We start from the raw sequence: 14289 nt of genomic DNA on the forward strand, positions 1-14289 counted from the left end.
ACTTAGTGGCAGGTGCAGCAGTGGAAGCAGCATTGCTTGGGGCAACCTCTGCTACACCAATGTGGTACCTTTGCACTTTGGTTTGGTGGATGCTCTGGCTGGACCCATAGCCCTCTGTTGACCCAGATTTGCTATAGCAGAGGCTGCAGCGGAGTTTCCTAGTGAGCTTAGCATTCTTCCCTAGACCTTCCACCTTTTCTTCACAATAGAATGCTGATCCTGATAGACTCTCACAGAGCCAGGGAATTGCCATGACTCAGAGCTGCACCAGCGGCTTCCCCTTGACTTTCTGGGGCTTCGGGAAATTCACAACCTTGCATCTCAAAGAGTGGATCATGAACTAGCACCATCCACATCATGAGGAGCTTGTGAGAAATACTTGCCAAGCCCTGTCCCTACCCATTGGATCAGAATGTCTGTGTGTAGGCTCTAGGAATCTTACCGTGTAATAATTAGCCCAATCTATAATGTTCCTTAGGGGAACTGAATTCAAATTTTACCTATTCTTCTATTCCCTGTGTGTGAAGCTGGACAAGACATTTTCTCCTTTTTCCATAAGAGAGACATAGGTAGCCTCCATCACTACAGGAGTAAAGCCAGATGAGATACATGCTATAGATTCCTCTCTAGACTAGGAAGATAGATACAGGCTTGTTTGGTTAAAAGGAAATGGCTATGATGTAGTGCAAAGAATGCTGACTTTGGGACCCTGACATCAGTATTTCCTTTCTATGGTCCTGGGTGAGGTACTGATCTATCTGTACCTCAGTTTTAATGTGCGGGAATCAAGATTCACTAGACTCAGTACAGGTTAAGTGAAGTTTGTTTGGGGAGAATGCACTCACACAAGAAACAGATAACTGTCCTGCTGCCAGTTCCCGCTCCAAGGATGCTGACCCTGCCACCGGATGATCTCCGCAAGCAGAACAGCAAGCAAGAAATAGCCACCTGTCCCAACCCCAGACCTAAACTCACTCTCCGTCACGTCTGCACCCAAACGGACATGATCAGCACTACAGATGCTGGCAGGGTGGATATCTCACTTCAATTCCCCTTTTAGTCTAAAAAAAAGCATTTAGGTTTGATACAAAACTATATACACAGATAGCAAATATCAAGTATGCTTTAGGAGAAGGAAAAGTAAGAATAAACACACTTAAGACCTATTGCCAGTGAAGCAATAAAAGCAAATGGCAAGAACTACAGTTTCCTTATCTGTAACATGGAGGAAGGGACACAACTCTTGTGTGGTTCGCTGCCAGACTGAAACAAAACAATGAATGTGAAAGTGCCAGGCAGAGAGTGGGAGCTCAATAAATGTGTGTGAGAATCAGAGGAAACAGTTTAATAAGCAAATTAACAGTGTAAACAATGGTGTCGGAGAGACATTTGACATGCCCAGGGGAGCTAACTTCCCAGCCCATCCTTGATCTCTGTTTTACCAATCATCCTTGGTCTCTGCTTTACCAATTCATGTCCTAATTATGAGTGAGTCATCTATTTGTTAGAACCGGCCTGAGTGGGAACTCACTTTGGCAACATGTAGGTTTTCAAGTTAGCAGTGTCCTTGAAAGAATGAAAAGGGCCATTCAGATCAGACAGGGATACCACGAAAGCTTCCCACTCCTGAGCACAGTCCCTCCCCCAAAGCTGCTGCTGTGTGTGGCTGCTGGAGCAGGAGAATGGCAAGTTCACGCTGGACCCTCACTCTTTGGAGCCATCTCTCCCTCTAGGGGTCTAGTTCATGGAATGCAGCCTGACTCCTGTGGTCCACACCAACCATCAGTAAACGTTTCCAATGAAGACTTTGGGAATTGAACCATTCCCTTCCAGGAAGGTTTATCCTCATCAACACATGAGATCTGGCAGCTTTAGAACTGGGTCAGTCTCTGCTAAAAATCTGACTGGGCTGCCTCCCAGTTGTGTGACCTGTGATTCCTCTGAGCTTCGATTTTCTGATCTGAGAAATGGGTTCAACATTGCTCATTAGATTCTGATAAAGGTGAATGTGGGTCATGGAAGAGGTGCCTGACACAGACCCCGGTCCTACTCTTAGTATGGCAGGGACTTCCTTCACAGCCAACCATGTGGATTAAAGCACCTTGACCTTTGTGAATCTTTTTGCCAGGAACAGATTAAATTTATGGTCATCTTGGTAGGTCAGTGACTGGCACACAGTAAATATTTATTGAGCCCTGGTTGCTGGGATCTGAGTATCTACCCAAGCAAATCAGTGGGGTCAAAGCTATGCACGAACAGAGCAAATGGCCTGTTTATTGCTCCAGCCCTTCTCAATTGGGAAGACATGTGATTGATGGCTTCATGACCGACCACAGTGGCCCCCAAATAGCCACTATCGGAATTAGCCTGATGTGGGTCAATTTGGATATCTGCAGACCTGGATAGAGTTTATGTTTGATTCCCTAAACTAATTTCCCTGAAGTCAAATAACTGGTAGAGGTCTTTTCATGTTCCTTGTATAAATGTCTATTTAATCACCGTCCTGTCTCCAGCTCTTCAATAATGTCTATGTTTCCCCCATAATCGCTGTTTCAGCTCTGCAAAGAAAAGAAATGGATGGCTGAGAAGCTCCAGCCATCTGCAGCATTTGAGCCTCCCCCCCACTGCCCACTTGAATGGAGAACTCTGCTGCTAAGTCCCACTGGCCATTTGGCTCATATCCTATTATTGCAGGAGAGAGCCCTGAAGCCAAAGGCACACAGCTGGCCAGAGCCAACTTGAGGCTGGACTGGTCTTCCTACAAGATGCCCCGTCCCCTCCCCAATGCTGCTCCCTTCTCATCCTGCTGCAGAAAGAGCATGTGCTCCTGCAGTCATGGCAACTTGGGTTTGACTTGGCCTTACTACCCACTGGCTCTTTACTTTAAACACATTGTGCATCCTCTCAGAGTGACATTTCCTCCATTTAGAAAACATGGATTATCACAAACTGTCCAGGGTTACTATGAAGATGACATGAAACAAGCCAGCCTGGGTCTGGCCTGTCATAGATGCCCGATGCTATCTGCCTTTGCCCTTCACTGTAAATGCTCATGCAAGTAATAAAAATGGAAGCGGCTCTCATTTATTGAATGCTTGCCTGATGCCAGAAACTGGTCTAAGCACTTTACATGTAGTAGTTCATTTATTCCTCTTTCTATAAAGACAGAAGTATTTTTTCTTGACTCCCTGAAGCTATCTATCCTCACAGCCACTAGACTGCCTGGCCTAGCATCATTTCAACAGAATTTGCTGATTTCAAACAATATGTTACTGAAATCATTTCTTGTTTTCGATTGCTGGCTCATAGCAGACCGTTGGCTTGATATGGTAAAATGTGCTAAAAACCTAAATGTTGTTTCCTTGGCTTTTAGCATGTATGTATGAGTGATCCAAAACTGAACTAAAGGTTAACTCTTGCAGAGAAGGGGATAAGATATGCGTGGGTACAAATGGGAATAGCCCCAGTGGACTTAGAAATGAGGGTGGAAGCTAGGTATTGGGATACAGGTACAACAGCATAACAGCCAGAAGTGAAACACATCACAATTTTTGCTGCAAATTTCAAAACTTTAGTTGGGCACCCAGGTACCAATCATACCATTGCCTTGGGACCTTTCAGTACCACCTCAGCCCTTCTACCTTGAACTTGTCCCAGGGCCCAGAAGACACCTGTTCAATCTCACAGCTTCCTGCTCCTCCTCTACTCTCTTGTTTGTGCGTGTGTTTCCCTTGTCTTTGCTCTCCCTTGGAATTCCTACTTAGTCTCCAAGATTCATCTCAAATGTCACCTCCTCCAGGAAGCCATCAAAGGTCCCCACTTTGATTGGGATACTACTGAGCTCACACTATATGCTCTTGGTTCTAGTTCACACATCTCTGCAAATTCTTGAAGGGCATTCGCCAAACCCTATTTAATTTTGTACCTCCAACATCTAGTAAAGACCTTGGCACAGAGTTAACATATAATAGGTACTGGTGGATTCAATGACTAAGCTAAGAATGAGCATGCCTGCCTCCCTCAGGTAAGTAGCCATGGCAAGATATGATAATTATGGTGATAATATTTAGTACCTCTTACCACCAGGTACCAGTACATGGTACCTGGCTTCTTTTCTTTATTGTAACAATGTCTCCTGAATATTAAGCATCCAGGTATAATTCAGTCACTGCACCTACATATATATCTCTCTCCAGCTCTCATAAGGAGAACTTATTACTGAGGCTCAGAAGCAAATTGTCTGTCCAGGGAACACTGCTAGGAAGGGACAGACCTAAAGTCTAAGGCGAGGTTTGCCTGACATTTCTGCCTGAAGCATGCTGTTTTCCAGAGAGGGCAATGGCCTCTTGTTCTTGAAGCAGAGCCTCCCCTGCATTTTGGCCCATCTGCTTCTCTTTTAAGCCCCTGGGGCAATCAGAGCTCACAGCTCTGCTTCCTGCCCAGACTTCTGTCTCCACTGCCAGGAGCTACAGTGGAGCCAGAGTGTGCAGAGCAGAGGTTCACGGCTGATGCCAGGGCAACAACACAGGCTTTCAGAAGTGGGCACTGCTCTGTCTGACTGCTGAGTGATGAAACCTTGCCCAGCTTTAACAAATCCAGAGCCACCGGTGAACATGGCCAGCATGGGCCTGGAGAATGAACCCTGAGCAATAAATTTCTCTCCCATTGGCATTCGTTTTCAGAGCATGGGACTAACTAGAGACAGCTGGCACATTCCCTGAAAGTCTCCCGTAAAAGTTCCACCCTTCACTTGTTACTCTATCATCTCACAACATGGGACTCCTGGGTGCCTAGTAAGCGCTTAGCAGCCTGCTCCTCACGCCACCAGAAATCCTGCTAGAGTTACCACTGGAAATGCCAGAGAAAGTCAACCTAGACCCCAGAAGACAGGCGATCTTGCAGATACCTCATGAAGATACATACTCCTTCCCCAAGCCTCTCCAGGGCATCTACTATGTGTTAGGTTTTGTGCTGGGAGCTGGAGACAGCAGTAAAACTAGACAATTCCTTCCCTTGTCTGGAGGAGGAGGTAAGAACAGACTTAGCAGGTACACTGATATGCACTGGGGAGTAGAGACAAGAGGGGAGAAACCTGGTTGTTATTATTATGATCGTGATGCTCAATGAGGTGGTCAGGAAAGGCTCCAAGCCAAAGAAATGCCCCCCCCCCTCACACACACACACACACACACTGATAGCCTCGGGGTTTGAGCAGCCAACTATGTGACCTGAGAATTCCTGTCCCCAGCTTCTGCATTACAGGGCCACTCCATGAAGGATGGTCAAGGCTTCTCCGCAGAGCAGGCGGTTAGAGGAAAGCCTTTCTGATGGGTCTCGTCAGTGTCATGAACTCCCCAGAAGTAGTTTCTGAAGTCTACAGGTAGAAAAACAGCCCACTGCATGCCTTGTTACAGGGCCAGAAAGGCCCAGGCCACAACCAAAATCACAATCCACCAGGGGTCACTTTGAGTCCTAAGGGCACAAACTTCTGGGGATGAAAGTAGGACTTTTCCTTTTTTCCGTGGGCGTGGCTGGCAAAACCTGACAGGGAGGAGCAGTCTGCTCCAGTGGGAAGGACCCTGTTGTTCTCCTTATCTCCTGCCCCACACAACTGGTGCCCAAGCCTGCTGTGGAGGTTGAAGCCGAGTGGTGTGTCCTCAGCATGCAGAATTAGGTTAGACGGTATGTACCTGAACCATCTGCGATGGATGGCTCCTCTTCCACTCTCCCAGCTTCTAGGAGGCATGGAACTTGAGGGGGAGGGCTCAGGGTAGGAGACAAGATTCTTACTCAGATTTTTCTGGTAGGAGCTAGGCCCAGGATCAGAGAGGAAGGGTTCCCCATGGCTTCATGCTAAGTTAGACTTTCAACTTGCTGACTTCTAGCATGAGACTACTCTTTACAAGTCACTCCTCATTTTAAATATAGGAATGAAAGACATTGCTAGCTCAGGTCTGCTGTGATAGCGGAAGGGAATCCTGGCTGTCAGAGGGCAATTCAACATGCTTTGAAAACCAATCGTTCAATGCAGAATTGCACTGAAGAGGCTGTGTGTCATGCAACTTAGTGCTGATTCTTAGATATAACCTTGAACTTCAGTCTAGTGCTAGAGGTTGTTCACTAGTGGTCAGCCAAAAAAACAACTGACCACAGGAGTTCCTGCCTGAATTCTTTGGCGTCTGTAGACTATGCTTGAGGTTCTGAAAGAAGCCTTTTAGAAGCGTATGTTAACAGCATTTCTCACTTGCCAATGCAGGCAGCCTCAGGTGGGAGACCGTCTGAAGGGCAGCTGAAAACCCCTCCCCCCTCCGCCCCCTGCCACCAACATGGAATGTGTTAGAGAGGGATAATTTAGAATTACATTGATAGCAAAAATCAACCGAGTAAGACTGAGGCGAGGGTGGCATCTCAGACAAGAAACCACTAGAATAGCCAATCAGAGATCTTGGCAGACCAGCATCAAGCCAACACCTGTTGAAACCGTGACAACTCTGCCATTCCGGGAAAAGCTTTGTCAGGGACAAAATCATCATTCTGAGATTACTGCCCATGAATGCATACCAACCTTCCCTGCATGGGTAGGGAAGCCTGAGCCTACCTGAGGGGCATTTACACAGAAAATGCTGGACAGGCTTGCACCACGCTGAGGCCTGGCACCAGAGCTCTTCTGAGACAGACTGCACAAGGCAGCTACCTTCTGCCTGGCATCTGTGTTCTCCAGACCCACAGTGTGGGGGAAGCAGCACAGCAAATGGCTTACAAATCCCTAGCACGGCTTCTCTTAGCCCTGGCTCTTTGCACTCATGACCCCCCACCCCCTCACTTCGCAAACTTTCCCACCTGCAGGGTATTCCTCCAACCAGATAGACCCACACTAACACCTTACGGGAGCGGGGTGGGTGGGGGAGTCACAGCTCACAGAGCATTTTTCCAAATCAGCAGAAGGGTGCCACTGCCTGAAAGGGAGCCCACAACTTTGGTGTTCGCTAATGTTCCGGGAGTTACCTCCTGGATTTTGTGAGGAACACCAAAACCATAAGCTGTTTGGGATTTTAAGCTGTCTAAAGAACTCCTCAGGATTCTCCTGTTTGCCCATTTTTTGAAGGATTTTGTATTGGTTCTTCTCAAAGACAAGCTTCCATTTAAACAACTCTAAAGCCCAGACAGAGAGCAGTAGCTTTGAGTCCCATGAACCTCGGATGAGGTTTAGGGGAGAAGAACCACTATTCAGAGATGGGACCATAGATAGTAGAGGGAGGAGTTTGGGAGCTGACACCGGAAGGAACTGAACAAGGAGAACCCAACAGTATTAAGATGACTTCCTAGTCAGAGCTAAGCCCAAGTTTCCCACCACCTGAAGACTCAGGGAACTCAAGAGTGGCTCTGCCTGGGCACTGAGGAGCGGTGACATCCAGTCAGGAAGTGGTGACACTCACAGGGGCCTGATGTCCAGTACCTAGGGGCCCAACTAAGAGCCTCAGGACTCCTGAGAAGCGCGGGGTCAGAAAGGGCGGGTTCGCGCGAAGGGCAACTCACTGAGGAGAAGTTGTGCGGGCCACAGAGCTCGCCCCGGTACTTGCAGGAGAGCAGCATGTCCTCCAGCTGGTGGCCCAGGCGGTCCATGAAGGCAGCGCTGATACCCTCGAAGTGGCGCGGCGGCAGGAAGAGGCGGAAGTCGGCCAGCTTGCGGAACCACTGGCGGCGCGGCTCGTCGCCCCGCAGCAGCTCGCTGACCAGCGGGCGCGCGGTACGGTTGGGCAGCAGCAGCCCCAGCCAGTGGCCCGCGTAGTAGAGGTCCCCCTTGGAGAGGCGCGGGAAGCGCAGCGGGTTGTTGTTGCACACGGTAACGGCGGGGAACGGCAGCTGGCGGCTCCACTCGCGGTGCACTCGAGTGTGTGACGGGAAGCTGAGCCAGTAGAGCAGGCGGTTCGAAGACCAGGACAGCAGCAAGCCGAGCGACGTGCAGAAGGCCAGCACCCACAGCGCCCGCCGCTGGAAGGAGCCTCCCGCCGCCGTGCGCCCCGCGCACATGTGCCGCAGCCCGTGCAATTTAGTGCGACTCAGTGACGGCCGCCCCCTGCGGGCGACCCCTGGCCCCTGCAGTGCCCGATCGCCACTCCGGTCGCCCCCGGGCTGCCTGGCTGCCGCCACCGCCGCGGGCGCCGGCTGCTCGCGGGCCATACGGAAGCGTCCCGGGCCGGTGAGCGCGGTCGCGGGCAGCCGGGATCCGCCGCTCCGGCTCATTCATTCAGCCCGAGGCTGGCGACAGCGGTGGCGGCCCCGGCCGGGCGGAGCCGCCATGGGAGTCCGCAGTAGCAGTGGGAGTAGCAGTAGCAGCGCGCAGCCTGCGCCAGGGAAGCCTGCGCCCGACAAGAGCTCCAGTGGCGCGGCATGCCCGCCCGGCGTTGCCGCCGCCGCCTCCGCGGGCGCTCGCCCGGGACTGAGTGCAACCTCGGCCCGCCGCCCCTGGCTCTGGCCTCTCCCGAGCTCCTCCAAGGCTCTGCTGGCCCCGAGTCTTCCGGGAGGATGCGAGTCACTGAGCACTACCTCCGGAGGGGCCCCAGTGGGAGTCGCCTTTCCAATCCCTGGGCGCTGTGCCCGCCGACCTCCCCTCGTCCTGGACCTCGGGGGACCCTGAGCTGAGTCCCCCCTGTACCGACTAACCCCAGTTTTTACGCTGATCCCGAAGGAGGGGCCACTGGACCATCGTGCCTGGTTTGGACAGTCCCAGGGACCCCACCAGTCTGGCCCGTAGCTCAGCGGCGCTGGGACACGCGAGAGAAGGCGCCAAGGAACGAGCGCCCCCAGAGGCGCTCCAAGGCTCCAGGCTCGGCGGGTGGGGTGGGTGTGTACTAGGGTGAGTGGTCGCCCAGTGGCGACTTCCTCCTTCCCTTTCCTTCAGGACCCTTCTTTCTTACGGCTGCTGAGGCTGCCTTCCGCCGAGACGTTCCCAGGCTTCCCCAGTCCAGTTCCTGAGTCCCGCGAGGTGTCTACTGTCGTCTGGGGCTGGGGGCTTCTCTGGGAGTCCTGCGGAAAGCCACTCACCGCCGGGCCCCTCCAAGGTTGCTGGTCTCGGGGAACTATCGTTTCTCCCCTCAGCACATACCGTCTCCAGAAAAGCCCAGCTATGCTGTTCCTTGCCTCTTCTCCGCTCTGGGCTCCAGGAGCTGGGAACTGCGGAGCCCAGGCAACATCTCCTGGGGCTAATCGGGACTCAATGCTGATCGAGCTCTGCTCCGTGGGCCGGTCTCTGGCCGTGGCATTGACAGCGTCGGCGGCTGCGCTCCTCTATCGGTGGCCCGGCCCTCTTCGGGCCCCCGGCGAACTTGGGCAGCAGCCGCGCGAGGCTGGCGCGGCTGGGCGCTGAGCACCTGCTACTGCGCTCGCTGGCCCGGCGGCTCGGGGCGGGAGGGGCGGCGGCGGCCGCGGCGAGCGCTGTGCGCTCCTGGAGAGGCGGTGCTGACGCTCCCAGCTCCTCCTTGCTGCATTTTAATTCCTGGCCACTGTGGCCGCTGCACACCGAGCGGGAAGCCTCTTTCTGGAGTTGCGGGGAAGAGAGGGGAGCACAGATGTGGCCGGTTGTGCCGGCTTGTGAAAGTTGTAAAAACATTGTTTATGTGCGGCCTTGTGCAAAGAAGTGAGGGATGCCTGGGCGTGTGAGATGGCCTAGAAAGATAAGGGACTGTGCAGCGTGGGCACTTGAGCAAGTGTGAATGCAGTGTCGTGCAGGAGCTGTGTAGGATGTGAACTGTTTATATGTTAACGGGCATTTGTGCCAAACTCTTGAATTCGTGAAACTGCCTGTGGGTGAAGTACTGCAGTTGCTGGAATGTGTCATACATGGAAAAGTGCCTAAAAACAAAAAACAAAAAACAAAAAAACTGTATGTTCTGCGTATACATATCCTTGGTGGTAGGTATGAATGAGTGTAGTTTCTGATTTGCATGTGTATGATTTTTTAGAAGGGGCTATGTGCCCAGTTGTTGGGATAAGTTACAGGACTTCTGGCAGGATAGACTCAAGGGGACAGCCCCTCTCCTCTGTCTCTAGAAACTTCTTAAGTGCTCCAGCCCCTTCTCTAGAGGTGTTCACTCAGGCTAAAGTAGCTTTCCCTGGGAGGGAGGGGGAAGGGAATGCTGGGGAAAGGGATGGCTTCCCTAGGCAAGAGGCTCTATTATTCCCACCCATTCTCCCTTCCAGGAGCACCCACACACACTTAGAAACCTTTGATGCTGCCTTTTAAATATTCTGCCTTAACTTTCTGGCTCCACTTCCTAAGTGATATGAGAGAGGCCAGGGCTTGCCCAAGGCAGCACAGGGTCTTGCATTTTTCAGCCTTGTTTCAAGAGGTCTGTCCTGGCTGGTTTTGTGTGTCAACTTGTCACAAGCTAGAGTCATCAAAGGGGAAGGAGACCCTGCTGAGGAAATGACTCCATGAGATCCAGCTGTAAGACATTTTCTCAATTAGTGGTCAATGGTGACGGGCCCAGCCAGTGGTGAGTGGTACCATGACTGGGCTGGTGGTCCCTGGTTCTATAAGAAAGCAGGCTGAGCAAGCTATGTGAAGCAAGCCAGTAAGCAGCACTCCTCCACAGCCTCTGCATCAGCTCCTGCCTCCAGGTTCCTACCCTGTTGAGCTCCTGTCCTGAGTTCCTTTGGCGATGAACAGCAATATGGAAGTGTAAGCTGAAAACCCAACTTGATTTTTTTGGTCATGATGCTTTGTTGCAGCAACAGAAACCCTAACTAAGACTGGCCTCTTTCAAGACCTTGAGATAGGGCTGGAATCCTGCTCCTGTGGCTGCCTGGGCTTGTAGGATACACAGAACTCTACACACACTTTCTAAATATCACTGTGACAGGCAGCCCTCTGACTTCCCTTACTATGGGATAAAAGGGTTTCCAGAAATTTCTGGGAGCAGATGCAATTCATGAAGGACCCTGAGTGTGAGAAGACAAATACCCCAGTGGGTGGAGGATCAGAATTCTGGGACAGGAGACTAGGGGAGGAAATATTTGGAAACAGAGAGGAATTGACAATTTTGTGGTGATTCAGCCAGATCTGTGAAATGAGCAGTAGTTGTTCCTCCCACACAATGGCTACTGTGACATTGCTGCTGTCCCTTCCTGGTGGATTTTCTTGGGCAGCCAAACAAATCTATAAGATTGTGCATAAACTGATCATCGCACCCTCTCTCCCAAGAAATAAAAATTCAGCACTGTGACCTCTCCCCATAATAAGCTTTTAAGAAAATTTCATTTGCTTCCTTATTAGCCCACCATCAGTGACCCCACACCTAGCACCTGACATCCTGTGTAAATGTCATGTTCAGGGGCAGGAGGGTCTTTCTAGGACTCATCCTGTGTAATGTCATGTGCAGGGCAGGAGGGTCTTCCCAGAAATCGCTTCACAACCTGGACTGCAACCACCCTGGATCTTGCCTTTCTCACCGCTGGTCTTTGTTCCAGGTGTCTTGAGATCTATTGGCTTTCTTATGTCTGGGATATTGTGGAAGTGATATGGATAGCAAGGCAGTCCAAGGACAATGGCTTCTTGGTGTCCTGGCCTAAAACACTAAGTGTGCTTTCCTTTGGAATGATACTACAGAATTATCTTGCTTTGCTTTTAGCTTAGACAATAGGGTATAAGGGTTTTGTGGCTCTATTGCAAACCTAGATCCCTGTTCTTTTTCTTAGTTTCTCCATTGTGCCTATCAGTGATTCTGCCTTCCTGTCTTTCGTCCTCTTTCCCACTTCTCTCCTCTTTTGCTCTCTCCAGTCTGGGCCCAAAGCCTCACATCACTCTTACACTGCCCTATGCTATGCTGCAGGTGGAATCCTCTTACACTGCCCTATCCCATGCTGCAAGCAGAATCCTGGAGCCCTGGAGGTGTCTGTAGTGTCATAGGACCTGAGCAAATGTCCAGCAGTTGCAATGGAGTTTATTTCACTGGTGTGAAAAGACTGAGAAAGACTTCTTTGTGACCATAGCTCACCATGTATACTCATTTAGCAACCCCTCAATCTGGTGGCCTGTCACTGTGACTGTGGCTCCATCCTTTGAACTTTTCATCATATTTTGTCATTGCCACTGTGTGTACATACCTAACCTCTTGGTGATCTCTTCTTATGGTCTCTTCCTTGTACTCCCCAGCTGAATTTTTTCATCCTATCAATCACTCATGGAAGCCTATGACTCCCAGAAGGACGAGCACAGGGCCCATGTCTGCAGAAAGGCTTTGCTGCAGTCTGCACAGGGCCAGAAGCTGCTTGGCTACAGCACTGCAGTCCCCAAAGCTGAGAATTGGAGATGCATAGAAAACCAAATTCTTTCCTTTTGCTTCAATAGAAGATGCCTAGGACATGGGTGTCTTTCTGTAAACCATACAGCTTGGCACTGATAAAAGCAGGACCAAATGCAGGTCTGATGTTATGACTCATCCTCCATTCGTCCTCTCAGATTACTGTTTTTAAAATCCCCTTTGAAATGTTGGGGTGTAGCTTATTGATAGAGTGTTTTCCTAGCATATGTAAGGACATGGGTTCAATTTCCAGCAACACACACACACACACACACACACACACACACACACACACACACACTCCATTTTGAAATGAAATGAGTACTATATCACATAGCTCTGAAAAACAAAGGGAGCTTCTGCAATAATGCCTCTCCACATCTGGAACCACACGTGTTTCTTTCCTGAAAGAGCTGATGTGGTCAGTTTCTAGTGGGATCTATAAATACACCTGTGTAGGTACAATCTTCATTTGGCCCTCACTTTTTACCTGAAAGGCTGTGTTCAGTGAACACCATTGACCAGAGAAATTGCATTTCCTGTTTTCACATCTTTTTTTCCCTTCTGAATTTTCAGTGGTTTTATGGTTGCCTTTCTCTGGCACCTCATTCTAACTTCTGCTACTTTCTCAAATTTCTTATTTTGCATCATTTTGCTCACCCATCCACAAAGGACAGCAGGCTCTGTGACAAGGAGCTAAGCGGAACTGGCCATTTTATTATCTGATTTTTCCTTTAACTCTTTGCCAGGTATATTAATAGCTCATGTGGCTAACCTCAAACAGCAAGGCAGGTGAAGATACTGTGTCTCTTAGGTACATTATATGATGTATTTACATAGAATTTAATTTTCTAGTTATGTTTTCTTTTGGCTAGTTATAACTCTTTCCCTCTTACACAAACTCAAACACACACACACACACACACACACACACACACAGAGAGAGAGAGAGAGAGAGAGAGAGAGAGAGAGAGAGAGAGAGAGAGAGAGAACCCTAAGTGTTGATTGGCAGAGCAAACTACTTGGGACTTAGAAGTATCTGTAACCAATATATAGAGTGATTAAGAACAGAGATCCAAAGAAACCAAGGTCAAATGCAATCTTAATGAGCAAGCAATTGAACTTAGAAGAGGAAACTGAGATAAACTATAGCGACTAGCTCAGATGGTGTTTATGATAATGGTGATGGTGAAGCTGATGCTGATTAAACACTAGAATCTGTTACTAACATAACTCTTACAGAACCATCATTATAGCTCATCTGTACTGGAGGAAAATGAGGCACAGGCAAGCTAAATAATGTGACATCAGTGGCTGGGACAGAGCCCAAGTAGCCTGGTCTACAGTGCATGGTCTTAAATACATTGGTTGTAATTTGCTAAAAGTAATGATGGAAGTGAATGTATTTTGAACATCTGAAGGTTCATGTGCCGTCTTTGGCACTGGAAATGCATCTGCTCAGATGATGTCTCTGCCTTAGAGGGGGTCTAGGGTAAGAACAGGGAAGTACTACCAAGAACTACTAATCAGTAATTGTAACAAAGACTATTCTGCTGACCTGAGGACAGCTTGTTGAGAGGGCTTTGGGAAAGGGAGTAGCTCTTGATTGATGTGATAACTATCTACTTTCTACTGATGTTTTCTATTCACTTTGATTTTATCCTACCAACTCGTGGAGAGTTGGATGACTTCTGCCCAAACTGGACACACTTTCAGCCAGGATGAGAGACAGAAAAAGGCATGACCCCACGCTAAGGGTTAATCTGCCTGGATTGGCTTTACTTAGAACATTCACCTTCTCGACATCTAGAACCTATTTTGAGTGGGTGTTTTAGTTTCTTGTGGTATCCTGTTGATGTGGTTTCTAAGCACTAATTAATTTGTCTTGCCCTCCCAGTATCCCTTGCCTACCCAACCCTTTATTCTGTGCTTAGACTTCCATACCTGAGTATTTCTTGAAAGCTTGATCGGGGCCATAAAGTTAGCA

At 49.6% G+C, this 14289-nt stretch overlaps 1 protein-coding gene across 2 annotated transcripts in view; it reads right to left on the minus strand.

The window, feature by feature from the left end:
- Asic2 (acid sensing ion channel subunit 2) overlaps positions 1-14289 on the minus strand; it is a 1077671-nt gene that overhangs the window by 266173 nt on the left and 797209 nt on the right. Inside the window, exon 1 of one of the 2 annotated variants that reach the window (XM_027426503.2) lies at positions 7537-9369. The exons of the other annotated variant lie outside the window; for it this stretch is intronic. Coding sequence (XP_027282304.1) covers positions 7537-8244 — 708 coding nt within the window. The 5' untranslated portion in view covers positions 8245-9369. Of the gene's footprint in view, positions 1-7536; positions 9370-14289 lie in introns of those variants that run through there. 2 annotated transcript variants of the gene reach the window in all.

Source organism: Cricetulus griseus, chromosome 7, assembly GCF_003668045.3.
Source record: "Cricetulus griseus strain 17A/GY chromosome 7, alternate assembly CriGri-PICRH-1.0, whole genome shotgun sequence".
Taxonomy (NCBI): Eukaryota; Metazoa; Chordata; class Mammalia; order Rodentia; family Cricetidae; genus Cricetulus; species Cricetulus griseus.